Source organism: Tenrec ecaudatus, chromosome 6 (genome assembly GCF_050624435.1).
Source record: "Tenrec ecaudatus isolate mTenEca1 chromosome 6, mTenEca1.hap1, whole genome shotgun sequence".
NCBI lineage: Eukaryota > Metazoa > Chordata > Mammalia > Afrosoricida > Tenrecidae > Tenrec > Tenrec ecaudatus.
Window position 1 is genome coordinate 163,880,643 of NC_134535.1, and position 27,559 is coordinate 163,908,201.

General features: G+C 39.5%; 1 protein-coding gene across 1 annotated transcript in view; it reads left to right on the top strand.

The window, feature by feature from the left end:
- The window catches only part of STAM (signal transducing adaptor molecule), a 66,330-nt gene extending 45,767 nt beyond the window's left edge, over positions 1–20,563 (top strand). The window contains exons 7-14 of the mRNA XM_075552456.1: positions 445–637; positions 1,651–1,745; positions 7,387–7,475; positions 10,677–10,764; positions 11,164–11,218; positions 11,683–11,836; positions 13,484–13,635; positions 19,288–20,563. Coding sequence (XP_075408571.1) covers positions 445–637; positions 1,651–1,745; positions 7,387–7,475; positions 10,677–10,764; positions 11,164–11,218; positions 11,683–11,836; positions 13,484–13,635; positions 19,288–19,522 — 1,061 coding nt within the window. The 3' untranslated portion in view covers positions 19,523–20,563. The remainder of the gene's footprint in view (positions 1–444; positions 638–1,650; positions 1,746–7,386; positions 7,476–10,676; positions 10,765–11,163; positions 11,219–11,682; positions 11,837–13,483; positions 13,636–19,287) is intronic.
- The last annotated feature ends 6,996 nt before the right edge of the window (positions 20,564–27,559 follow it).

A 27,559-nucleotide genomic window follows, 5' to 3' on the forward strand; every position in this document is an offset into this window, starting at 1 on the left:
GAAGTCTTTGGTAGAAATCAAATGCAGGTTTCCAAGGACTGCCTGTGAGGCTTGGAACAGTGACTCCCCTGGTGACTGATGATCATTTAGGGATACATGAAAAGGGTGGAAGCAGCAAAATTAACAACAATACAAAAGTATCTAAGTCCTTGCATCTTTGTATTACCTAAGATAGAATAATTTTTAGATATAGCCTTTCCTTAAAAATTAATCAAACTGTAAAATTTTGTTCACTTATTTTTTACTTTTATTTATGAGTGTGTAAAAATTAGCAACATAATTTTTAGTCAGTACATTATATCAATACAAATGCCTTAGTTTCCAGCAAGGTTATTGAAAAAATACTTTTAAATTATTTCACATTATCTTCCAACATCCTTTTTTATGCCTTTGGATTGTTTGCTATATTAATACTTTGGGTCTTTTAAAATCTATGCTTTTCAGCGATTGAGTTGTCCCTGAAAGAACAACGGCAGCAGCCAACTACACTTTCCAGTTTGTATCCAAGTACATCCAATCTCTTACCTAACCATCAGCATGAAGGTCGGAAAGTACGTGCTATATATGACTTTGAAGCTGCTGAAGATAATGAACTTACTTTTAAAGCTGGAGAAATTATTACAGTTCTTGATGACAGGTAAAGGTTAAAATTGGTACTCGTGTGAAAATTGAATATTCATGTGAAAATATGAAACCTTTATAATTTTAATACTTTTCCTATTATTCCTAATGAATGTAGTTACCAGATGTAGCAAAAAAGAAAATTGACCCAAATATTTTGTTTATGAGAGTTGATGGCTTTGCCGGTACTTCATTGCCTAGATTCTTATCTTTCAAGTTTAATTTTTTTTGTTCCTATGAAATGGTGGTTTTTGTTCCGAAGACCCTACTTTAGTCCATTCATTTTTGTTTCCATACAAGTAAAAATAATAGTGGTTGTTATATTAGTCAAAGAATTAAAAATTTTAGAAAGTATAAGGAATATATGTATTCATTTATGGAATTTGTAAGACATAAAATATTTTTAAGAGAATAATTCTCATTGTTATTTTTACTATAGATTTATGATGTTAGCTACTGAAAATAAAACATTACAAAGAACACAGTAATAATATTTGCAAGTGATTTCAAAAAAGAAATTAAGCCAGATTTAAGGTTTCTTGAGGAATTAAAAATGTGATAAAGTTTGAGCATGTTAGCTGAAAGTGCTACAGAAACCCATTCATTCTGAAAGAATTACTGCATGCCGCTAGCCCTCCATGTACCAGGTGCTAGGCATCCAGTCGTGAGTACAGGCACACCCCTGAAAAGTGTATTTATTCCTCATGAACTTCTTTTTCTGTCTCTGGTGTTAATCTGTCGCATGTGCTCTATTGAGGTGGCTTGCTAAGTGTGGGCCCCCTTTTCTGGGAGAGAGCCCATAGCTTTTTATTAATCTCAGTGTTCACCCACTTCATAAAGATAAAGCACTGTGTGTTTAGTAGTACCTTACCTTCCTTGAGGTCTGTTTTTCTTTGTAGTTAGGACTCATTCAGGACCCCCTTGATTGTATTATTGTGGTGTTTAAATCTGTTAATGATGTAAGTTAAACAGTAGACCAAAGAAGGATTTATAGAGTTAAAATCATTATTCTTTTAAAATTCATTATAGCGACCCCAACTGGTGGAAAGGTGAAACACATCAAGGCATGGGGTTGTTTCCCTCCAATTTTGTGACTGCAGATCTCACTGCTGAACCAGAAATGAGTAAGTAGTTTTTAATATGCCAGTGGATAATAATCCATAACCATCTTCTTACTGAAAGTTGCCAAAGAGCAACTTTCTAAAGGACTGACCGATGCATATTAGGGTCTCCAAAACGCACCAAACCCACTGCCATCAAGTCTAGTCTGACTCATAGCAACCTTGTTTGTGGTTTCCAAGAATATCCATTATTATGAGATCAGAGCACCCTTATTCTGTGGAGCTGGTGGGTTTGAACCACTGACCCTATGGTTATGTAAGCGTTTACCCTGTGACATCACCAGGGCTCCTTTCGTGCCTCCAAGGTTTCTGTTATAGCTGGGGCTCCCCGGGCCTTACATTATCTGCCTACCTGAATTCTGTTTAGGGAGACTGGATTACTGAAAAATCAAGTGGGTATAGATGCATCACAAATCTATTAAGAACTGTTATGGACTTCAGACATTTGTAATTTCCTTATCATAAGCTGATAAATGGAGTGAAACCTCCAGGAGAACACTTCGTCTTCAAAGATTGGGGCTATTTCTGTAGAACTGGCCCCAAACTTGGAAGCAGCAGCCCCTAGACAACAAAGTAGCTTTCAGAACCTCTATGTCAAGGAACCATGCTAATTGATATTTAATTTATGATGTGTAAGTTATGTTTTGGTTTCATATCTAATTTTTTGCCAGCTAGGAGAAAAGAACTGCAAAGAGAGGTGCGTTAGTCTGGGTACTTTAGAGAAACAAATCCACAGAAACTCATGTATATAGAGAGTTTTATATAAAGGGTAAGTGCAAATCAAGAAAACATCCCAACCCAGTGCTGCCCAAGCCCACAAGTCCAACATTAACCCATATGTCTGACACCAATCCACACAGTCCTCCTCCATCTCACAAAACAGACAGAACAATGCTGACTGCAGGAGGAAAGCTGAGTCAGTGAGCATGTAAGCATCTCAGCTGGCAGGGGTCTCCACGCGGCTGCTCCAACACCCAGAGCTGCATGGGGGTAGGTCCATGCTGCTTCTCCTTGGGGATATCTTACAGGAAATGAGCCTTGCCAGCTAAAGCAGGGAACTGCTATGGCAGCTACACCCTAGTGTAACCATCACAAAGCAAGAGACCCAAGAACTAGAAAAGCGAGGCTCACCGAGCCATTTATCTCTCCGCTCCTCAATTATTCCCACATGTGTTTATCAGCCAGGTTGGCAAAATAAACTCACTACCTCAGAGGTCCTTGAGGGAAAGTGGCATTGATGACGGGCATCACAGTTACAGGAGCTTCAGCTGTGTGCATCGTCTGTAAGGATCCGGCAGATCGCCCGATGGCTGTAGAGAATCTTCGTAATGATCAGGAGTAATCAGGACATATTTTTAAAACTCTCCTGTTGAGTAAAACAGAAACCAGCTTAAATGTAGAAAAATATTTATCAGCAGTTGAAATATTTAGAATTTCTGAGAGATTTGCATGTGAATTGATAAACTAATCTGGGAAAATAGCTCAGCTTTCTATCATATCATATAGACATTTTCGATAGAAGTTTTACACCAGAAGATCTCTGGGCCTTAGTTTTTAAAAGTTTTAGGGAACGGCCTTTGTTTTAGTCATGTTTGTATCTAGCCTCTAGTACTACTTCTTGTTAGCCTGAATGCCTAACATCTAAATATCTCTATAATTGCCAAAAGGTAACGTTTCTGTAAAAGGGTAAGGGCACCTCCCTTGTAAGAGAAGGCTAGCAGACCAGAGGTTCCAGATCTGTCATCAAACTCTCCTAGTTATTGTCACTGTGCTTGTGCATCCCTTTCGTAGAGGTATTCCTGACACCGTGTCTCTTAATGAAATTCTAATCACAACCCACCTGGTAGCACCCTGCATGAGCAGTAGTGGTACACATCATGTCACCTTGTTTTGAAATGGTAGTGTTGTTTCGTTTCCTTCTTTTTTCTCAGTCCTAAGTCGACAATTGTAAAGGTTGCAATGGTCACATTGCACTCTCATTTTAATAATTTTTTTAAAACATTTTGTTAGGGGGCTCATACAGCTCTTATCACAATCCATACATATACATGCATCAATTGTATAAAGCACATCTGTACATTCTTTGCCCTAATCATTCTCAAAGCATTTGCTCTCCACTTAAGCCCTTTGCATCAGGTCTTCTTTTTTCCCCCTCCCTCCCTGCTCCCCCTTCCCTCATGAGCCCTTGATAATTTATAGATTATTATTTTGTCATATCTTGCCCTATCCGGCGTCTCCCTTCACCCCCTTTTCTGTTGTCCGTCCCCCAGGGAGGAGGCCACATGTAGATCATATTGCAGTTCAGCCTCAATCTCAATGTCCTAGCTCTTTCAGATATTTCATTCTCAGTCATCTAAAGGAGAAAAATGAGCACAGATTTATGTGATGGGATTATAGTTCTCATGATTTAGAAAAATGCTACTATTAGCCCCATAACATTTTTGTTTTAATGAGAATGGAGGTCCACTTCATATAACCTGCCAAATAGAAATATTTGCCCTCCTTAGTATTGTTTGGTTCGGTAGATGCGGTACGATATTAAAGGGCTTTGCATTATACAGTACATACATGCACATGTATTTCTTCAGGTTTGTGTTGATTTTTTTCTTATTTTTCTGAGTTTGTCAAAGTTGAAACTTAGGTTGATTTTTACGTTTGTGTATGGATGAAAAACTGAAACACAAGACACAATTAAGTTAAGATAAACTCACTGCCTTCAGTATGATGGTGGTTCACAGCAACTCTATGGGACAGAGTAGAACTGCCCCTGTGAGTTTCCAAGGCTAACTTTCCGAGAAAGCTCCATCTTTCTCTCAAGGAATGTGAGAGAATATCTCCCCCAAAAAACTGGACAAAAGCTCTGCTGAGTGGAGCTGTCATAGTAAGCATTTTTCCTGTTAAGCAAGCATCGAGCAACTTGCTCGGAGTTAGTGTACCCAGTGGAATCGCTCGGGAAGGTTTTCTCTGGTCACTAAATTTTTTCATAAAGGCAATTTCACTCCAACCTCATTTTTATGATGGCCTATTTAAGAGATTTATGAGTGTGGCTATGACATTTTGTTTCCTGCTTGGTGCGGGGGTGGGGTGGGAATGACACAGAAACAGTTGTGTAGAACACAGCTTATAAGGACAGCACTATGGGAAAAACTCAAGTACGAGTGGTTCTCTCATTTCAAAAAAGGTGAACTGTTGATTGATGACAAACCTCTTTCTGGCTGTCCATCAATTTCCTGAACGCACAAAAATGTCGACAGCATTTGTGTACTTGTGCTCGAAGACTGACAGTGGACCACTGAAAAGATGGGGAAGTAACCTGGGCTGTCTTGGAGCTCGTGAGGTTCAGTGGATTTTAATGGAATATTTTAGACTGAGAAGGGTTGCTGCGAAATTTGTGCCTCGGGTTCTGACTGACGAGGACAAAGAGGTCTAGTGGAAACGTGCCCTGCTTTGGAAGAACAGCTCCAAAGTGACCCAGAGTTATTGTCCTCAAGGTCATTACTGGCGATGACCCTGCAAGCAAACGCCATTGAAGCCAGTGGAAGATGCCATCGTCACCTCGTCACCTCAAGTGAAATTAAAGAAGAAGATAATGCTCATTTGTTTTTTTGATGAGAGGGGATAGTGCATTTGAAGTTTGTTCCACTAGGTCAGACTGTTAAATCAAGCTTTCTATTTAGAGGTTCTGAAAAGACTGGATGACAATGGGGACCATCTGCCACCATGACAATGCACCTGCTCACACAGCCATCTCAATGTGCCAGGTTTGGGCAAATAGCTGCAGGCCTCTCTTACTCACCTGACCTCGCTCCATGTGACTTCTTTTTGTTTCTGCGAATGGAGAGGGGCATAGAAGGACAGCGATTTCACAGTGACGTAGGAGAGATCAAGAAGAAACGAGGGAGGTGCTGTCAGCCATCCAAACAGAGGAGTTTGAAAAATGTTTCCAAGAGTGCAATCATAGATTTGACAAATGTATTAAGTGTAATAGAGAGTACGTTGAAGGTGATATGGTGGTGGTTTTATAAAGAAATTTGAATACATAGCTTAAAAAAATTGTGGGTTATTTTGGGGATACTCCCTCATATTTGCTGGTTTTGAACTGCTCACCTTGCAATTTAATTTGTAACTGCTACTCCACAAGGGCTCCATAACCAATCTATAGATGATAAATAAAAATATAAATGTATTTTATATTAACATAAAAATGTTACGTGTATAATGATTCATGCTGATAATTTTAGTCCTATAAAAAGGATTGCAAGCTTGTGCACACTCAGCGGTCTGAATTACACATAGGTCATGTGTTCTGTGAGTAGCAGCCAGCACAGTGGTGTGCTGTCTTTATACTTGTTCATAGCTCAAGACAGAGCCAAGAGATCTGTTGCAGATGGTTCTTTTTCTTCAGAGCAAATGAAATCAGCTAAAAAGCTGAAACTTGTTTGGTCCTGTATTGTTTTCTCAGCACATGAATTGGGTAACCATATTTCTTATATTAGAAATTAAAGTGTTGTCATGTAATAGGAAAGCATACAACACAGACTGCGTAACCAATTTGACCTCTTATTCTCAGAGTAGAATCGTAGGCGAGATTCCAGTAGTGTGGGCCACCAGTGCCAGATTGGTAAGCATTCAAATCAAGGCTTGGCTGTGTATTAGTTCTCTCTCGTATAAGCATTTTTAATCTACCTAAGGCATTGTTAATGCCTCACCTGTACTATGGACATACCTCATGGGTTGCTTTGTGAATCACTGGGGAAATACAGAAGTCCATCAGGCATGTTTAACAGTTCAGTGAATATTATTTCCCTTCGTGAATTGTGCCTTTTCCCCATTTCCTTTCTATCTTAATTTTAAATAATATTTTTATGAATAATGACTTCATTAATACAAGGATAAAAAGTTTGTTTTTTTTTTACCAAATAAGTGAGCTTATTCCTTTAAACTCTGTATGCCTCAGTACTATTTGGAGAAAGCTAATTGAATGAATAAAATAATATATAAAAAATAATATGGTGAGTAATTGAGAAGGTCAGTAGTTCATCCTTTAATAAACACCTTTTCATTGCAAGGTACACTGTCTAGAGAATACAGGTTGATTTAATGGAAAATTCAGATCTGCCAAAGCCACTTGAAAAATTCTCCACAGAATTGGATGTCAATCCAGTAGTAAAATGTCTTCGAGTGATATGTCAGGAAATGTATAACTAATTTTATACCTTGTTACATTAAAGTACATGATTTCTTGATCAAATGAGATTTTTCTTTGAAAGAAAGAACTGGTACTTTTAACAGTTTAATTTATATCGTACAGTTTAATATTTTCATTATAAATCTAATTTTCTTTTTGTCTTCTAATTCACTAAATTTTCATACATTTATGGTAGATGATTAATCGTGCTTTCAGGAATTTTACTTTTATTTTTAGTGAATTATCTATTAAGAGAAAAATAAGTTTTCAGAAGAAAAAATCAAGAAATCTTGATGGAGTTTCATGTCATTATGCTCTAAGTTCAGAACCTAGAGCTAAATTGAGTGAACTTAGCAGTGATAGAAGAAAATTCGAGTTTCCCACTTGGGACTTTTGTTTTTAAAATTGAGTTCTAAACTTTTTATAAGGAAAAGGTAAATGTTACATGTTTTACAGTTAAAACGGAGAAGAAGACGGTGCAGTTCAGTGATGAAGTTCAGGTTGAGACAATAGAACCAGAGCCGGAACCAGCCTTTATTGATGAAGTAAGTGCTCCCTTGGTGATAGCTGTTTTTGTTTTGTACATACATTGACGTGGAATTGTTTGTCTTGTTTTGTTAAAGTAAATTGATTACTTGAAGAGTGCGTCCTTTTTGTTACATAAGTTTAAATACTACAGATTGAGCAAGGTGCTTCTTGAAAGCTCCCCTCCAGCCCCAATCTTTCTAGAATGTTTAATTCTGTCTCGTTACTACAGTAACGGCCTACTTAATACTTCACAAATGGTTTTATCATGTTCAGTTATTCTTGTGCTACATGATTAAGTTTTTTCCAGTACTTTCCACGCGTGTGGAAAGTGATGGAGTGGAGTGCTTGGCAGCAGCGCTTTCTGTGTTTTTGCCCAGGAGCTATCTGGGAACGCACCGAGAAGTAGAAGGGACGCTGTCTCCTCTGCTTTAGTGGGTAATGGCTGATTTGTTCAGCTCAGTGGGAACATACAGTCCATCTGTGCACCTGTGTTATTGGAGCACAACCATGCGTATTTGTTCTATTGCTCGTGGTACATAGCCAGCCCTGAGTAGTTGTGACAGAGACTATAGAACTCAAGGTCTAGAGCATTTGCTATCTGCCCTTACAGAACAGTTTTACTGACCTGGAGTGTAGATTGTTTTAAGAAAATGTTTTTAGGATTTAAGTAACAGAAACCAAATCCACTGCAATCAAATTGATTCTGGTTCATAGCGACTCTATAGGACAGATTGGAATTTGTCCTTTAGATTTTTGAGACGATACATCTTTATGGGAGCAGACAGCCTCATCTTTCTTCCAAAGAGCATTTGAACTGCTGATCTTGCAGTTAGCATCCTCATGTGTAACCCACAAATGCATAAGTACTCTTCTAAACTGACCTCCTAGAGAGCACTTCTTAACACCTCTTGTCATTTTCTCTTTCACCTTTCCCATTACATTTTTCCTCTCTCACTTTACAGAAGAAAGCCTTAGTTCTACGATGCTGAATTTTACTGTGGTATATTGCCATTGAGTAAATTTCCATGGATAATTCCAAATGTTGGTGTTTTGTCTTAAGAAAATAAATGCTCTATCACTGGGTAGCTCAACTCAGGCAAGTTATGTATTTTTGTTAACAACAAGATAGAGGATTAAAATGAGTTGTCAGCTAATAGATCTCTCAGAGTAAGGGTTAATGACAAGATATTGATTTCTGGCATAAAATAATTGAATTATTCAAATATTGAAGGATTTTCCTATAGCAGCTCTTAAGTTTGTAAACATGATTTCTCATTAAGTTCATCTATAAAACCAAATAGAAAAAGAATTGATGCAGAATCCTGCCTCAGGTTTTTTGACTTCTTAGTCATTCTTAACTCATCTAGACGAAATTTTCTAACATTTAGAGCATCATCATCAATTTTTATCTACAATTTTTTATGAAAAAATTTGATAAGGTACTTTCTAGAAGACCTTCAAGTATATTTCATTAAGATTCTCTTTTATAAGGGAAATTGGATAGAAATATGGCATGGAGAAATATGAAACCATATGAAATTCCTGACAGATTGCTCATTGTGTTTTTAAAATAATAGATACAAATTGATAGGGTGTTTGAGTTTCTTTGGATGTATTTAAAAGTTTGTTTGAAGACTTTTATTTTAAAATGTGCTTTTAAATTATATCCTTAGTAAGATTTCTACCTTATTAATGAGAAATGTGATGTTAATTTTTAAAATAGAGGAATCCATAGGTTTATATCATTATTCTTGAGGAGGAGACAGTAATAGACAATGTGAAGACTGCTTGAACTGCAAACACACGAGTTACACTGGGTCAGGAAAAGCTGTGTTTGCCTTATTGTATTGCATAAGAAGAATGCATAGAGTCACACAAGTGGTCTATCTGGAAACTCTAGTTCTGTCAGTAATAATTTGAATTGGAGTGTAGTATTTCACAAACAAATTAAATAAAAATATCCACACGCTGGATGACTTTCATTCTATCTATCACTTGTGGTTTCAGACAAGCTGTACAGTAACTGACAGGCACCTTCACTTTTTACAAGCACACCAATTTCTCACTTGTGATGATCTGAAATTTTGCATTTACAACAACTTAATAAAAATTCTTGGACCATGACTGTGATGGTCTGGGCCCCTTGTGGTGCTGCTGCCAAGCCGAGGGCAGCCTCCATGGGCCACCTGAGTAGTGTACCAGAGGCCTTGTTGATGAGCGGTCATGAGCAGGACAGAAACCGGCTGGCCACAGGCTGCCTTCTGTTCATCCGCAGTGTCTCAGTTTGACCGTGACAGGGCAGGACAGTGACAGAGGAAATGCGCTTGTGGGGGGCACCCGTAGGAAGGCACAGCTGTGCTGGGGGAGGTCTGTGGGAGACGGGGGGGGGGGGGGGGGGGGGGGGGGGGGAGGGAAGGAACGTGCTCCAAGACTAGAGCACAGGCCCTGCTCAAGGCAGCAGGTGAGGTTACGTTTGCATTTAATTTGCTAAGATGTTTTGGCATACTAGATTTGTATTTTGATTTTTATAACTACATATAAATAAATATGGCTTCATTAGTTCCACTGATCTTTGCAATAAACGATTTTCTGAAATAGATGTGGATCATTGTTTTGAAATGCCATTTAGCCTTTCTCACACAGGAGAAAAGAGAAACCACACATTTTCCTCCTTTCCTTTTGACAAACTGGTAGGGAAAACGTGTGCAAAAGATCTTTATGGCCCTACTTAGAAGGCGAACAACTGCAGTGTAGCTGAGTTATGGCTTCTGAAACAGCTGTTCCCGTCACTGTGGTGAAGAAGGAATGACTGAGTTGTTAGTCATAAATAAGTATGACACCTCAAGGGGGATATCACCCATGTCTGTGTGACCAGGGGACAGCTGTAGCCTAAGTTTCACCGGATTCACTAGCACGACACAAGAGGTTGAAGAATTCACGTGTTAAAAGTCTGAAATGTGTTAAAATGTGTCTCTGTGTTTTTATTATGTTATAGGATTTATTAGAATTTTCAAAAATAAGAAAGAGCTTTCAAACCTATACCTCAAATGGTACTAAAAAGAGAACATGGGATGTTTATTATTTATATGAAAGCAAATATTTACTCTGTACAACTAAGAATTACAGGATTTCTCTACCCATTACCTTAGTAAGGTAGTGTGAACATACTGTTACTTAAAGGTTTGTTGATTTGTATATTGATGCTATTGTTTCCATAGGAAAAAATGGACCAATTGTTACAGATGTTGCAAAGCACAGACCCCACTGACGATCAACCAGATTTACCAGAGCTAGTTCATCTAGAAGGTAGATCTTATTTTCCCTATAGCTTGCAAAAAAATAGGGATTCTAGCTAGTGTTCTGTTATAGACTGGTTTTATATTTACATAAAATAGAGAAACAGGTAAAGAATAAGTACATTTTCTTAGATCGTTTCATTTTTATATGTACTTTAAACATAGAATTTGAGTGCTTCTATATATTTTTTCCAAATAAAATATTTCATTCAACATCTTAGAGTAGATGTTGAGATAAACATTTTAGATTTAGTTGTTGCCAGTTATATTAAGAAAATCTATCATCGGTCCTGTGAATTGGGATTTAACATATCACTCTAAACAAAAGCCTATAGTTCTTAAATACTTGAATCTCAAAGGCTTGCTTTCTTTTGCTGTGTTTTCCTATGTCCAACTCTTGTCCACTCAGCAATGTGTCACCAGATGGGGCCTCTCATTGATGAAAAGCTGGAAGACATCGACAGGTAAAGGACCATGAGCTGCACACGCTGTCTATTTCCTTCGCTGACGTTCGCTCTGAGCTGCTGCTTTCCCCACCGCTTGATGGTAGCCCTAGGGCACGCCTGCTACTTCACTTGTTTTCCGTTTGTGCCTTGACTTAGGCTTAACTAATGTAATCACTTTGAGTGAGTTGACATTCTAATACCCACAGATGCTCCCATCTGTTGATAACTATAGAAACCTTGACATTTCAAAGTACAATGAATTGTAATTAGCTTCAGTTTTCCCAGCACAGCACCTAAACCCCTTTAAAGATGTTTGGTGTCTTAGGTCTGAAACACAGGTGTTTTCTGTCACATGTTTTAATAATGTTTGATATTGCCTCTTACACTATCAGTGGGGGGAAAAAAGTATTGTGTCTTGTTGCTCTAATATATTGTATAATGTAAACAAATACTATGCGTCACATTACTGTGTAATGTTTCAGAAAACATTCGGAACTCTCAGAACTTAATGTGAAAATCATGGAAGCACTGTCATTGTACACCAAGTTAATGAATGACGATCCAATGTACTCCATGTATGCAAAGCTACAGAATCAGCAGTATTACATGCAGTCATCTGGTGTTTCTGGTTCTCAGGTGAGCTTTTAAAAACTCAAGTGCATCCTTTATATTTTAAATTATTTAGTATAACTTTGTTTTTGTGAAATGTGAGACTTCCTAGAAGTGATGTTTAGATTGTAAATAAAGTGTGAAACATTATTTACCCTGACAAACTCAATAATTGGTTCCACCCCCTCCTTTTTTTTTTAAGGTTGGATAATTTTGGCTTCGCTCTAGACCTACTGACTGGTTCTTCAGGACTGCATCCCTGATATCTATATATTTTAAGAGTCACCTCTCAGTAGAATTTCTAATTCCTACTAAAGTTTTTTTAGTCTCTGTAGTTTTTTAGTGAGCTTTATTAATCTGGACATTTTTCCTTGTATATGAGACTGTATATAATACAACAGAGAGACATTTTCCTCTTTTTGCCTCTAGCTATTCTAAACACTTTCCCATGAACTCAAAAATACAGGGAATATTTATCTTTCTGTTTTACCCATGTACAATATGGGTGTAGACAGTATTCAGCACATATATATTTTTAGTTGATTCCTCTCCTCCAGCACTCTGGAGATGACTAGCCAGGCTTGCAGCACCTGGGACCAGTATGGGACACCTGCTCAATGGTCTTACCAGTTCATGCAAAGATCAGACAAATTAAGAATAACTGTGTTTAATTAGAAAAGTCCAGTTAAGAGTGGAGAGCACTGATTTGGATATGTTTGGGTGAAGACCTTTGGGATCTGATGCCTGGTGTGTCACACGGTTTAACACAAGTGCTAGGGTCATTGCGGCCTTTGCTTGCTGGTGATGATGTTACTCTCTCCACACACACTAAGGGCTCCCTACTGGGACATTGGGGTTTTCTCCTTTAAACGTGTAGAATCAAAGGCTCTAATGGAAAGTTTGAATGTTAATGTCTGTTTAGATTTGGGGCACTAAAGACTACAGTCTCTTTAGATTAAAACGAAAACAACCCCCTATCCCTCCCCCCCACCCACCACATTCTTTGGGTGTTTGTTTGCTTGTTTTTGACATAGGATTCGGCTAACTATCCCCCAGTGTGATAAAGTATAGATAAGATTTTATTGGAATTTAACCACATTAATTTTTTAAGCACACTGCCTGTGCCTGCCTTCTGTATTACTAAAGTTAAATAGTTATGCCAGAGACAATATAGCTCCAAAGCCTAAAATAGTTACTACTGGCCCTTACCAACCGATGTTTGCTAAACTCAGCTTTAGAAAATGAGCTTGCTTTTATGTTCTAAAAATGTCACTTTAAGTGTAAGTAATATCTACAGGTAGATGTAGCCAGTTGATCTAAAATGAATTTAATATACTTCCTAACTGTAATTATAGGATTTCTTTTTGGGAGTCATGTAAAATTTTAACATCAAAATAGGAATGCTGTTAGCCTAAAAGTGAGACGATCCTTTATTACTTCTATGTGGAAATTTGAATCTGGCTAAACGGACCTAAGGGAAAAGTCAGAAGCCCACTGGAGTGAGTGTAGTAGCAGGAAGATTATTTTTAAACCACAATTCCAGAGATGTAATTGCTCTTTTTGTAATGGGTTATTTCTCTAAAGAAAGTTTGATATGCCTATTAATATTTAAATAGCATTGGCTTGGAAGAAAATAGTCTCTCCTCTAATGTGTTTTATTTTGAACTGTTTTAGGTGTACCCAGGTCCTCCTCCAAGTGGTGCTTATCTGGTCGCAGGGAGCGCACAGATGAGCCATCTCCAGAGCTACAGCCTTCCCCCTGAGCCACTGTCCTCTCTCAGCCAAGGAGCCCTGCCGAGTCAGCAGGCTCAGACTTCCTATCCTAAGTAAATATTGACTGTTGGCTATTACTAGAGCTATTTTGTTGAAACTCTGTGCTCCCTGCTCAGCTGTCACCCTAAGAATGGGTTAAGAAACGACAGATGGTTATCGCACAGAGGTGTGATGTGCTGAGTGGGGTTTCAGGAACTCCTGAGGCATTTCCGACTCGCCAGTGAGCCACCCCTCTGTTCTGCTGACTCACCAAAGCAGCTCACATTTGTCTTGAGCACGGTAGTTTTTATATTCTTACCGCAAGTTTCTGTGGTTGTGCTCTTATTTGAATTTATGATGATGTTTGATAAAGATATTAATGAAGCTTAAATTTGATAACTATTTTCTCACAAAATAGATCATGAAAATTGAAAGTTTTTGTTTACTGTTTTGGAATTTACACTTTGGGGCTATCTCTAAAGACAGATATTTCCTCCCTTTTGCCCTTTGTTGGAATTTAATTAATATGCAGGAAGGTCCCGAAGTAGAAGAACAGTACAAGCCCGTTTTTGTCCCTGTGGCTCCTGAGGCAAGTAGCTTGGTGGGAGGTGAATATCGTGTCCCTTTCTCATCATCTCTGAGACTGCTCCCCTCACGTCATTCACGGAGCCCGGTCAGAGCAGTGATGGAGGCTTGGTGGTCACTGGGGCTATGACTCACCAGCTGCTCCGTGGGAGAAAGCGGGGACAGTGTTCTCCCACAGAGGTTGCCACATTAGAAAACCCGTGGGGCAGTCCAGCTTTTATCTGATAGGGTCGCTATGAGTTGGAATCACCGTAACAGGTTTGGTTTAGGTTTTTCATGTCGTTCAATTCTTGTTCATTATGTGAATGTACCTTTTCTGCTCCCGTGGAAGTCTGAACTGAACTCTGCCCGTGAAACAAAGAAAGAGTAGGCTTTAAGAGTTCACTAGATGTGTCTAGGAGTTAGAGGACTCTGACTTGGAACACAGGTTTCTAGGGGCAAAGGCACACTCTCTAGCACCTTTTCATTGGTGTTGAGTTGCCCAGAAAGTCCAAACTGACTTCACTATCTATTCATCATATTTTATGATGTTTTTGTTACTATTTTTTCATCATGTTGAGATCACGTGAAAATGCATTTTCATGGGCAACAAGGAAGCGGGAAGGGTTGCTTGTTGACTAGATAAAAGGAGACAGTTTTTTTGTGTCATATACTGCCTCAACTATCTTGTTTCTGGAGAGAAGTTACTTGGGTTTCATTCCTAAAATTCAGGTTCTTCTGACATTATCCTTATAAATGAGCTACTATATTGGTAGGAATGTAAACATGATGTGTTGTAGAGCTGTACCCCCCTCTCCCCCGTTACTCTAGCCGGGGGGTTGTCTGCACTTCTGCGGTACTCAGTATGTACAAACGGTTGTGCAGAGCCTGCACTATATTCTGGGGCCTGACAATGTCTCACTGCTCAAGAAATACATGTTCATTTCAATAGATGCTTTTGGAAAGCATTTCCTTAAAAGATTTAACCCTTTTGCCAATTCCTGTGTTGTAGTTCTCAGGTTAGCTGATGTCTGTATGAGCAGCCTTTACTAGCTTCCCGCATCTTCACACGTTTCCTCCTGTGTGCTGTCATAGAACCCTGTGCTCTGCATTTACTGACATGGTTAGGCGCCAAGGACCCGGTCATTAAGTGAGCGTCAGCACTGTGTGGAAGTGGAGGGTGACCATATCAGAACACAAAATGCAGGAGGGAGGTGACGGACTGAACTCTTCCTACATAACTGCCAGGTTCCATCATTACCTAGCATATAACTGTCAAATTGACACACGGCCTTAACCATCACAGTCACTGCTACTCCTACCTTCTCCTACCTTGGCATTCCTTACTGCCAGGACACAGGTTGTTGTTGTTGTGCAAGAGTCAGATAATGGAGTTTTCACTGTTGTATATGTGAAATGTTGGATAACAGGATAGTAATTGAGGATATATTTCTTTCTGAACACTGTGTTATAAAATTGCCTTTTTACTTCTCTGTATTGTCACTAAAGTGCCCTATCTTAATAGTCTCTTTCACTTTTATAGTCACACTATGTAGCTTGTTGTCTTATACCTGGTAAAACTGGTTTCTCAGAAACCCAAAGGGGCAGTTCTGCTCTGTCCTTTATGGTCCCTCTGAGTCAGAATCAATTCACTGGCAGTGAGTTTGAGAGTTAACCCTTTTTCAGACTCCTCTCACCCCAGGACAGTCTTTGATACGTGGGGGTGTACTACTTACTGGTGCAGTTCTTCCACCTGCTAGTGTTAGTAATGACAGTGCTAGCAGGCCACCAAGGCGTAGACCTCTCCAGGGCTGCGAGAAGCTGCCCAGTTAACTTTGGGCCCATAGCGACCCCATCTGTCAATGTGAGTGAACATTTAGCCTGTGCCAGACACTGTGCTAGGTGTCTGACAAAGCAGCACGATTTAGAGTTTCTTACTCTCAAGGAGCTTACTGGGCAGGGAGGGGAAAACACCGAAAGAAGATATAATTTATGAAGTATTTTAATTACAAATACAAGGTACTTTGGAGGCCTCCGGGATCAGAGAGGGTTTCCAATAAAATATGCTCAAAGTGTGATGAAAAGTATTCCATACAAGTGAAGACATGACAGTGTGAGTGAGTGAAGACAGGTATGCAGTAGCGTCATGTGTGGCGGAGCAAGCTCTGGTGTCGCAGTATTAAAATATACAGTGGGAAGGGGGAGTTTGAAATGTCGACAAAGATCAAGTAACGAGTGGCCCGATATATCCCACCACGGAGCTGGCTCTTCAGCTGAAGAATAGTGAGAAAGCCCACGAAAGCAGTAGAATGTCTGGGAACATAAGCACTAACTGAGAATTAGGGAGATGAGTATATTGGCGAGTAACGATGGGTTTCTAACATTCTGATGGAATGTCCCAATTGCTGCTGAATTCGTGCTAATTCATGGTGACCCTGTTTGTTGCACAGTAGAACTGACCCCCAGGGTCTTCATGGCCGTGACCTCTCAGGAGCAAATTACCAAGCATTTCTTCTGATGTGTCTCTGGGTGGGCTTCAGCCACCAGCCTTTCAGTTTGCAGACAAGCACGTAACTGTTCATACCACCAACGAATTCTGTGTGTAATGAAAATCAGAACCAAACCCACTGCCGTCTAGTTGATTCTGGCATCAAGACTAAGTCTTTATCGGACAGCGGTTCTCAACCTGTGGGTCGTGACCCCTTTGGGGGGGTTGACTTACCCATTTCATACCAGTAGCAAAATGACAGTTATGAAGTAGCTATGAAAATAATGTTATGGGTGGGGGGGTCACCACCACACGAGGAACTGTGTGAGAGGGTCACTGCATTAGGAAGGGTGAGAACTCCTGTTCTAGAAGGCAGCCTCGACTTTTTCCTGCAGAGTGACTGACGGGCTTGAGCCTTAACCCATAATGCCGCCAGGGCTCCTTGTACATAATGATCGCCGTGATGGGGGAAAGGTTCTTTAGGAGATTAACATATGGGTTATAAATTAAAGAAGAACAAGGTAGGAATTACAGTTGCCCTTGAGTTGATTATGACTCCTAGCGGCTCTAGGGCGTAATACCAAAATACCAAACTTGCTTCCATCGGGTTGAGTCCGACCCTGGGCGACCCTGTAGGACAGGGTAAACTGCTCCCGGGGGCTTTCCAGATGGAAAGTGTGGGAGTAGAAAGCCCCATCGTCTTACTGAGGAGTTTTAGAATTGCTAACCTTGTGGTTCGCTGCCCACAATGTAAGGCACTGTGCCTCTGTGTTGTCAGGCACGGTGCTGTGGGTCTTACACGCGTGCACTCCTTTATTCCACATGGGTAGCCTGCCAAATGCCAGCACCAGGTGTCTGAAGTAGGTTGCCAGCTCCCTCTGAGGTGTCTCTGGGTGAGCCAGAACACCCTTCAGTCTCTCCGTTAGAAGCTGAGTGTATAAACAGGCATGTCTATCACCCAGAAACTCATGTAGCCACCTTTTAGCTGGAGAAACTGAGTCACAAAGTGATGAAGGCCCTATTGAGCGAGGATTCAAATCTGGGCGTTCTGCATGTAGAGTTGAGCGCTTAGTTTCTACACCCTTACAGCAATATTGTGGTGTTTATTGTTGTACAAGAACTTCAACATCTTGTCACTCAACTTTACATTTCACAAGGCGGTGCATATGGAATTATAGCGAGTGTATGATGCTTCGAAGCAGCATGTGAAGTTTCATATTATTTGATAGAATATGGTAGTAAATGACCATCTGTTTTGATAATGAATCACAAAGTACAAAAGCATTGGGTTTATCCGCAGTTGGCATACCAATGATCTAGCATTTGGGGCTAAAAGAAGTCCAGAAATAAATGGTAGTGGACATTATTTTGAGATGTGGGGGCAAGTGTCCATTACGTTGCTTATTGTTTGCTAGAAATATAGGGAAAATAATCTCAATATGAAATTATCCCAGTATTTCTCTTCATAAAGCCAAGCTAGTTTCGTGCGCGTATTAGAAAACCAGATTGGGAATGAGAAGAGAGAATCAGCGGCAGCCGGTGAAGTCTGCTGCTTGGAAGCGTTCTCTACAAAGGGGAGTCGCACACAAGGAGAGGGGCCTGCGGGGGGCGCTCTCACAGGCCATTGTCGCAGGAAGGGGAGGGCTAGGAAGCCGGGACGTGTGTTAGGCATCTGTGGAAGACCACTTAATTTGCTTCTGTATTTCTAGGGAAATAAGAGCAGTGACATTATCAGGCTTTCTTCTTAACTAGCCCATCACAATTGCTTTCACCAGGGATACCGGTGAATTCCATATTTGTCTGACCCATTGGTCATTTCTTTCTTTTTTCATTTTATTAGAAGGTCATTTTATTGGGGGCTCTTACAACTCTTTTTACAGTCCATACTTTGATTGCATCTGGCATATTTGTACATATGTTGCCATCATGCTTTTGTAGACAGTTACTTTTCATTGAGCCCTTTGTATCAGCTCCTCTTTTTCCCTCCGCCCCACCCTTCATGACCCTTTGATAGATTATAAATTATTATTATTTTCCTATTTCACACTGACCGCTGTTCTTCCCCCTGGCGGTGTGTGTGTGGTTATGTGTCGATCATTGCGATTGGTTTCCCTTTCCTCCCCTCCTCTCCCCACTTTCCCCCGACCCTTCTGGTCTCACTATTCCCACGCCAGTTCTTGGGTTCCGTGTGTCGTGAGCTCCCATCTCATCTGTACCTGTGTTATGCTCTGGTCTATCTTCCTCTTTGGCCATTTTTCAGAACTTCCTTCTTCACTTGTCCATCACCATCCTCTCCTTGTACGTCAGCGCATAATCCAGGATGAAATGGCGGTCTGTGCTTTTTTGGAGCCCCTCTGCGCCCACTGTGTTGGTGCCTTGCAAGGCAGTGTTACAGAACGTGAGCCCCGCGATGCACAGGGACCCAGTGGGGCCGGGTCAGATGCCCCTGTGGGGAGAGAGCCTTGGCTTTCTTGAAGCCCCATGGTGCCAAAGACGTTTTTCCCACACACTTAATGGTCTCTTTGTCCCAAAGTAATGGTTTTGAGGACATAAAGGTTTTTAATAAGTATTTACTAAATGTATGAATGATTGAATGAATGAATGTCCCTTTTTTGTCTTTCAGTGTCTGTGTAAGTCAATATTTACGTGATTTAGTGTTTCTCTCCCTCCACAGCACAATGGTCAGTTCTGTCCAAGGAAGTACATATCCAAACCAGGCTTCAGTGTATAGTCCACCTCCTGCTGCTGCTGTTGCCGCTGCTCCTGACGTCGCCGTCTACCAGAATGCAGGAACTAACATGTCCCAGGTGCCAAACTACAACTTGACATCGTCACCTCTGCCTCAGCCCGTGGGCCCTCAGCAGCCACCTCAGCCCCAGCAGCCGTACTCTCAGAAGGCCCTGCTATAGGACGCGGGCTTCCTCGTTGTGGCAGACACCTGTGACTGCGGCTGACAACCTTAGGAGATTCTTTCATGTCTTAAGATTTGTTTATTCCCAGCTTACAGGAATCTATCCTGGTCAGCAAATTTAAGCATTCAAGAAGGTAGAACTCTCTTCAATTTGCACTGACTTTTTAAGAGTTCTCCTACCTCCCAACCTCCCACCCAGCGGAAAGAAGCTACTTAAAACATTGTATTCCTTTCATAATATGAAAGAATTGATACGCGATTGTCTTGTAAAATTACTTGGTCTGAAAAAAGTCAAACTTACAAAACGCTGTTGTGACAAATGTTATGTACATATATTGATATGTAACTTCATTAGCGGCCATTTTGAATCACAGTCGTGATCATGTGAATATATTTAACACTGTTAAATTAATTTGCATTACTCTATTAATCATGAACAACTACCATGTTTCATAATGTTCTGTTGTGGATTTACAGTATCCTTTTAAACTGCAAACGAAGAAAGCTGTCCCGTATTTACAGGAAGGCATTCTGTGGTTTCACATTAAACTGAACCTCCTTTCACTAACTGTCAGCGAAACAGATGTATACTAAGACTTCCTGTAGCCTCTGCACACTACTAGCTGTCATCAGTCCAGCGTACAGTAGCTGAATTTTTGGTGCAGTTCTATAGCAAAGGGTAACTTGCCCTATTAAAATTTCACATCTTGGTATGTTACTTCAAAATATTGTGGGACCACATGAAAAATTAAGTAGATTACATTCTTTAGTCTCCTAAGGGAAATTATGTCAAATCTGCTTTTTCCTAGTTGACCATAGTAATGAGGTTGTTAAGCTGTAGACTGTTAATTGGTGGCAGTGACACCAAAGATAGAGGCAATGGATAGGAGATTTTACACTACATTCTCAAAAGTCTCGTGTTGTTATTTAGGATATAAACAAAATTTGATCCTTCTGTCTTACCCCATGCTAGTCTTTTCAATTTGTGTCTTTAATCCAATGTATCCTTTAAATTGTCATTAAAATTGATATAAGTAGATGTTTCAAAGTAACCTATATTTCTGGCTTTACTTAGTGGTTTCTGTACTCAGTCTCTCAAACTGGATTTCGGGGTGGCTCTTTATATTTAAAGTTGACCTAATGGAATTTCTATTGCTTCCCCTTCAGAAGTTGTTGGTTTTGAACTTGATTGTGCTTCTTTTAATTCACATGAAACATGTATCCCACCAACATGTTAAACTTTTCCTCTTCAATAGTTATAATGTCCTGGTTATGCCATACTATTATTTAACCAAATGAAAAATTGAGGTGAGCAGTATAGTAAATGACTTGGTTAATTGATTTAACACATTTCCTGCCATAAATGAATATTTTATTGGTTCCTTTAAGACTGTTGTCTTTGGGCCTTTTATATTTTTTACTTTTTAATAACTTCGCCTTCAGCAAGAAATCCTTTTAAGGGAGGACTCATTTCTTTTTGTTTGTTTGTTTTTAAGTCCTTTTATTGGGGGCTCGTATAACTCTTATCACAATCCATACATACATCCATTGTGTCAAGAACATATGTACATATGTTGCCATCATCATTCTCAAAACATTTGCCTTCTACTTGAGCCCTTAATATGGGCTGCTTGTTTTCTCTCTCCCTCCCTACTACCCCCTCCCTCATGAACCCTTCATAGTTCATAAGTTATTATTTTTTCATATGTTACAGTGTCTGATGTCTCCCCCCGCCTTCTCTGCTATCCTTCCCCGAAGGGAGAAGACGATACGTAGATTCTTGTAATTGGTTCCCCCTTTCTACCCCACCTTCCCTCCACCCTCCAGGTATCTCCACTCTCACCACTGGTCCTGAAGGAGTCATCTGTCCTGGAGTCCCTGTGTTTCCAGTTCCTATCTGTACCAGTGTACATCCTCTGGTCTAGCCAGATTTATAAGGTAGAATGGGGATCAGGATAGTGGGTGGGGGGAAGCATTTTAAGAACCTGAGGAAAGTTACATGTTTCATCGTTGCTACCCTGTACCCTGACTGGCTCGTCTGGGAGGACTAATTTCATAGGTTCACATGCCAAGCGCCATCAATTTAATTATTTTAATCTAGTGTTGTGTATTCTTTATTTTGTAAAGTGTCGGCCATGAATAGTTGTTTTAAAATTTGAACCAAACTTCATATTTTTAGTAATTTGTTTTTAGATAAACTCTAGCAAGCATTGTAATCTATTTCTTTACAATTTGAATATCTTCCTAGTTGTTTTGATATCATTTCCAAGTTACTGATGACAGAATGTATCAGTTCCCCATTTAAATTTTGATACCGTTTGTGCTGTAAAATCATTTACAAATTTTTAAGTATCTCTTTTGGCCTAGGAAAGTTACACTATGATAAAATGGAGGAAAAAATTACCCTGAGTCCAAAGCATATGCATTTTTAACTCATTACATTATTCAGCCTATAAATGTTTAGATATTGTATAGTTAGAACTGACGCTATGGTAGCTTTTACCTTTCATTTACTGAGAGGAAAAATAGCAGGGGGGAAAGTCTAATGAAGTCCCCTAAATGACACTGCAAGGTTGGACAAAAGAAAGGATCATTGAGGAGTGTCCTTCTGAAATTTGTTTGTGTGTGAATTTTTTCTCTGTTCACGGACTTTCACACTTGCCCTTTAACATTAGGTAAATTGGCCCTCACTTTTTAGAGATTGGTCCAACCTTGACTTGGAACAAATTCTTCATCCCAGTCTCCTTCACTTGCTGCTTGTGTTGTTTTTAAATTACTGAAAAAGCGTCGAGCCTTTCCTTGCAGTAAAGCAAGGCCTGCGCCTGCTACGCGCGTTCCTCCTTCCCATTGCAGCTGACTCGTACACAGGAACCGAATCGCAGCTGCAAGCCAGGGCGCCGCGTGAGCGGGTTTCAAAAGAGTTGTAGGAAATGTCCATTGTCTTCTAGTTTTTCCACAGCCCCTCATATTTATAACATTGACTCTAATGCAGATTTTTATAAAGCACATTTTACTTTCAACGTCATTTCCTTCACAAAGGCTGGGGGTTGTTTCTATAAACACGGTGACATTGAAATGGAAAAAATTTGGTCCAATTCTCTCTAACATACAGACTCAATGGCCAGTTGAGTGTCGTGTGCTCTGTAGTATCTACTTAGTAACATTTTGTTGTCTTTTCTGAATCGGTGATCCTTCTTCACTGTTAGCATCTCCCCTTTTAACTGTGTCCATATTAAAATATTTGCAACATTGATTTTACATGTCTTAATTTTTATGTTTGCATGCTTAATAGATCAATGTCATGGATGCAGCTTTCATGCATGTATAATTCACTTTGAAAATATCTTTAGTCCAGAGCTTCAAGTTTACATAAGATAAATTAATTTCCCCACATGACTATCTTTTTTTCCCAATCAGATCCAGTTTTATTATAAATGTTTCCTTACTCTTAAAAACTCCAGGTATAATTAATTACAGTAGAAACAGCTAGATTAAACATTAAAACATTGAGCATGTCCCTGTACCAAGAATGGACAGGAGGGCACAGATTCTTGTGTGAACAATTGGCAGGTTGTTTTTGGTTTTTTTTCATCTCTAAACCTGAAGGATTCTTTTTCTTTTTTAAATTAAATACTTTTATTGGGGGATCTTACAGCTCATCACAATTCATACATTCATCTATTGTGTCAAGCACTTTTGTACATATGTTGCCACCATCATTTTCAAAGTGTTTTCTTTCTACTGGAGCCCTTGGTATCAGCTCCTCATTTTTTTCCATCCCTCCCCCACTCTTCCTCATGAACCCTTGATAAGTTATTTTTATATCTTACATGGTCTCCCTTCACCTACTTTCCTGTTGTTCATCCCCCTGGGAGGGGGTTATAGGTACATGAGTATCTTTGCAACTATAAAAATTATGTAGTTCATTTCTCTAAAATGAGATCCATTAGCATAACTGGTCAGTTTTTTTCCGTTTAATATGTTGAAATCATATTTTTGCCCTCATTTATTTTCTTTGTGTACTTGCCAGTTTGATTAATAATGATAACTTATAATTATAACTTTTAAAATATATATGCTAACAAAAATATAGTTAAAATTTTCACTCTAGTTTCATTTAGAATTTTTTTTATTTTTATGTTTTTGGTGGATTAATATTTTTGGTACTTCCTTAATATAATATATGTAGATGGATCATACCTAACTATTTCTAAGACTGTGATTCTCTTAGTATTATGATAGTTAAGTGTTCTTGTCAAGTCTCGGGCTTCTGTAGAGTTTATAATAATAATGTCCCTCTGACCTGTAAGCAAAGTTGTTTGATATTTGTGCATTCTTTCCAGTATGCCTTATTTTTGAAATTTTAACACTAGTGTGGGTTTTTTTCCTGATGTTTTGCTAGCTTCAAAATACTTCTTCCTCACAAAGCATTTTCAATCTCATTTTAAAATCTTTGATTTCTCACTCAACAAAGTTTCCCATTTTATTGGTGGTAAATTAATCATTGCGCTTTGCTTGTTTTCCAACTCCCTGGCTTCTGATCATACTTCCTACTGCTGTCACTGTGCTTCCTACTGCTTGCGGACCGACGGGAACTCCTTGGACGTTACATGCTCAACTACGGAGAGAGTCCGGAAGCGACTACATCAGAGCTAAAGAGGTTTTAAGTCAACTGTCTTGGTGGTTATTGATATTTTAAGAAACAGTTGTTTCATACAACAGTGGTAACAAACTTTTTGGTTAGATGCCTGATTAGTGACACATTTTTTAATTTAGGCAATCCCTGCATTATGAAAGTCTGGTTTGTGTACAGCTCAGAAACAGACTTCATAAAACCTTTTACATTAAAAAGTCTATGGTACATACTTTGCAACATACACCAAAGCATAATTATTTTTAGTGTATTATGTTAAACTTGTTTAAGGAGACTTGAAACCGTTTGTGTTAAAATTTCATGAGTTTTTCAAGCCCCTTGTATTCATGAGACAAACATCTGATTAACTGATATTAGATATGAGCTGACCTAAATTGTCCAGCTCATCTGCAAATTCAACTTAGACATGTAGAAATGGAAATCTATAATCATATAGATTCAAAATGTATATGGATTGTACAAAGTCTTGTACTAACACTAGAAATAGAAACTGTAAAGTGGTAAGAGAAAAAAATGGGCTTCTTTTGGTATATTCGTAGATGATTTTGTCAAAAGCCTACAGTGATTGTAGTCAATTTGGAAACCACTTGTTTAAGCATTAAACAGGGACGGAGGAGTCAGCTGTTAGTTACTTTTAGTACATATTCTTTTATTTTGTGTATCTTTAATTTTTAACAGTTTAATTGACAGTTCACATATATAATTCAATATTTCCATCACATCAAGAAGAAATGTACTTACTCATTTTTAAAAGCTTGTGAAAAAAAATGCTTTTGGAACTGGCTCTTTTTAGTACAGTGTTTTGCTATTATTACTATCTGAGCATTTTTCTTTCCTCAATTAATAGTGGTCTTTTCTAAGATAATTTTTTAAAAGGAAATACATGTCGTCTTTGGCTATATTTCTGTTATAGATTGTAACCACACTAACTTTTTTTTTCTTACTAAATTTTATTTTGAAACCAAACATCCCCGTCCTTTATAAAAATGATTTGAATTTATGGATCTGATTTGCTTCTGATTAAAAAAAATTATTGTGAACTGAGCGAGTTCACAGAACAGTTTTAATTTGACATTTGCTACACATTTTGTTTCAACTTATCCATTGCAATCTTAGAAAAAAGATGGGGCTTTCTACTCCTGTGAACAGTTATAGTCCCAGAACTCACAGGGGCAGTTCTTACCCTGTCCCATTGGGTCACTATGAGTCAGCTTTGCCTCAATGGCAGTGAGTTTAATCTTACTGCTAGGCGCCATCAAATTAGTTAAAACTCTTTGTGTCCTTATGCACAACACAACAGACACACACAGTTGTGTTCATGTGTGTGTGTGCCTACTATTTTATGTCTTTATTGCCCTGGACCAGTCATCTTGGTCTGTGGCCACCCTGGCATTGTTTTTCAAAAGCTAGTTGACAGAATGCCCCTCCTGGATGTATCTGATTGTGTCTTTATGGTGTCATTCAACTTGATGGTCACTGAAGGTACTTGAAATTACACTCAGCACCATATAATTTATGTTTAAAGGAACCACAGGGGACAAAAAGGTTAAGGCTTGTACAAAGCTGTACACCCAACAAGGCATCGGAGTGCTTGGGAAACATGGGTTTTCCATGAACTTTTAGCCCCTCCCTTGTATGTCGACATACAAGGAGAACCCGATATTGTGGGTGTTCTGAGATTCAGGAGAGGCGTACACTGAAGTCATCAGTGCTAGTACGGCACAGTGTGGTGTTCATTTCCAATGGCACTTCGTCCGCAAACAATCTGTGCATTTAAAACAATAGCCCCTTCAAACCCAAGCCCGGTTTGATCAGCTTGTCCACTCAATTCACTCGGAATGGCTCTTAGGTGGTTTTAGAAATCTGATCAGTAATTAAAGCTCTCTATTTTCAGATGCATAAATTTCTTGATATTTGTTTTAAAAGACTGTTACTTATAGTCATTTTTTATTAAGGTACTGAAATCAATGAAGAGGAAAGCTCTTTATCATTTAAAGGTTCTTATTGTTAACTTTCTGTTTGTTTTGCGGTAGCCGTCTCTATACAGAAATGGCATTAAGTTCAACGTGTTTTACGTAAACTATTCAGTGCTTGGATGACACTCATCGTGTTGCCGACTGTCCTCACTCTTTGTTTCCAAATCTCTCCACCGCAGTCAGCAGAGACCCCCCTCCCCCCAATTCGGTCTCTGCCCATTTGTCTGTTTTATATAAATTGGCTACACCACGTTTAGCCTTTGGCATGTCACATTTCAATTTCCCTGTTTTCAGCATTCATCCATGTGACGGCATGGGCCAAGCATTCTCTTTGTACTGCATGTCCACCTCCTGTTTTGTTGACTCATTCCTCTGGCTGCGGTGAAAAGTGCCGAAGAAAACAAGTTTCTGGATGTCTGGGCCCTGCCCATTAAGCTTTGGCTATTTTTGCCACAGGAAGGCTCTGGTTCTGGAATACAGACGTTTTTCGGTGCTGTTGAGCCCATTCCGACTCGCATGTCCCCACAGCAGCACCATTAATGCTGAGCCCATGGTGGCAGCCGCAGGGTCCCCCAGCCTGCTGAAGCGCTCCCTCTTTTCCACTGACCCTCTCGCGGGCCTCGACTCCTTTTCCCGGGACTGAGCTCATGATCATGCGATTGTAGACCCAAGTAAAGCAAAGTCCTTGGCGACTTCCAGCTTGTCTCTGTTTATCCTGATGATGTTTATTGGTCTAATTGTGAGGATTTGGGTTTTCTTTACATGGAGTTGCAATCTGTACCAACTGCTATATTCCTACAGATATGCCTGGTCAGAAGAAGATCTTACCAGCTATGTGATCTTAGGCAGTTCCTTAAATATCTGGTCTACATAAATTTGAGAATTGGTGTAATCTGATGCTTTTCAGAAACTCTGCTTCACATCTTCTACCTCTGCCTACATCCCTGCCTTAAATTCAACCTGACTTTCCTCTGTAGCATTGACCTTATCTTCTGGAGCACAGAAGGTGGTCAAGGGTGGAGAAGGCTTGAGTACTGAGTACTGGAAAGGGGGCATGAGTTCTCGCATAACTTACAACCGTTTACTTGCTACCTGAGAGTAATCTGGGAGTGCTTTGTTTCCAGTGGCAAACTCTTGAGGCTTTTGTGTCTGTCTGAGCAGCCCCACCAAGCACTTGAACCTCGGTGCTCAAGGTGCGCTCGCTACTGCTATAATAGGTGCTGACTGGGGCGGGGGCTGGGGCCTGGAGGGATATTTGGCTGTTATAGTAAATTGTAGTTTCTGGTGCTTATATTTGCACATTCTAAAGAAAAGTCGGTAGCACTGGACTATATGAAGTTTTATTGTTTTTGATACAGACCAGGTTGTATCCTTGGTCTTACGGACCCGGAAATAATGATCAAGG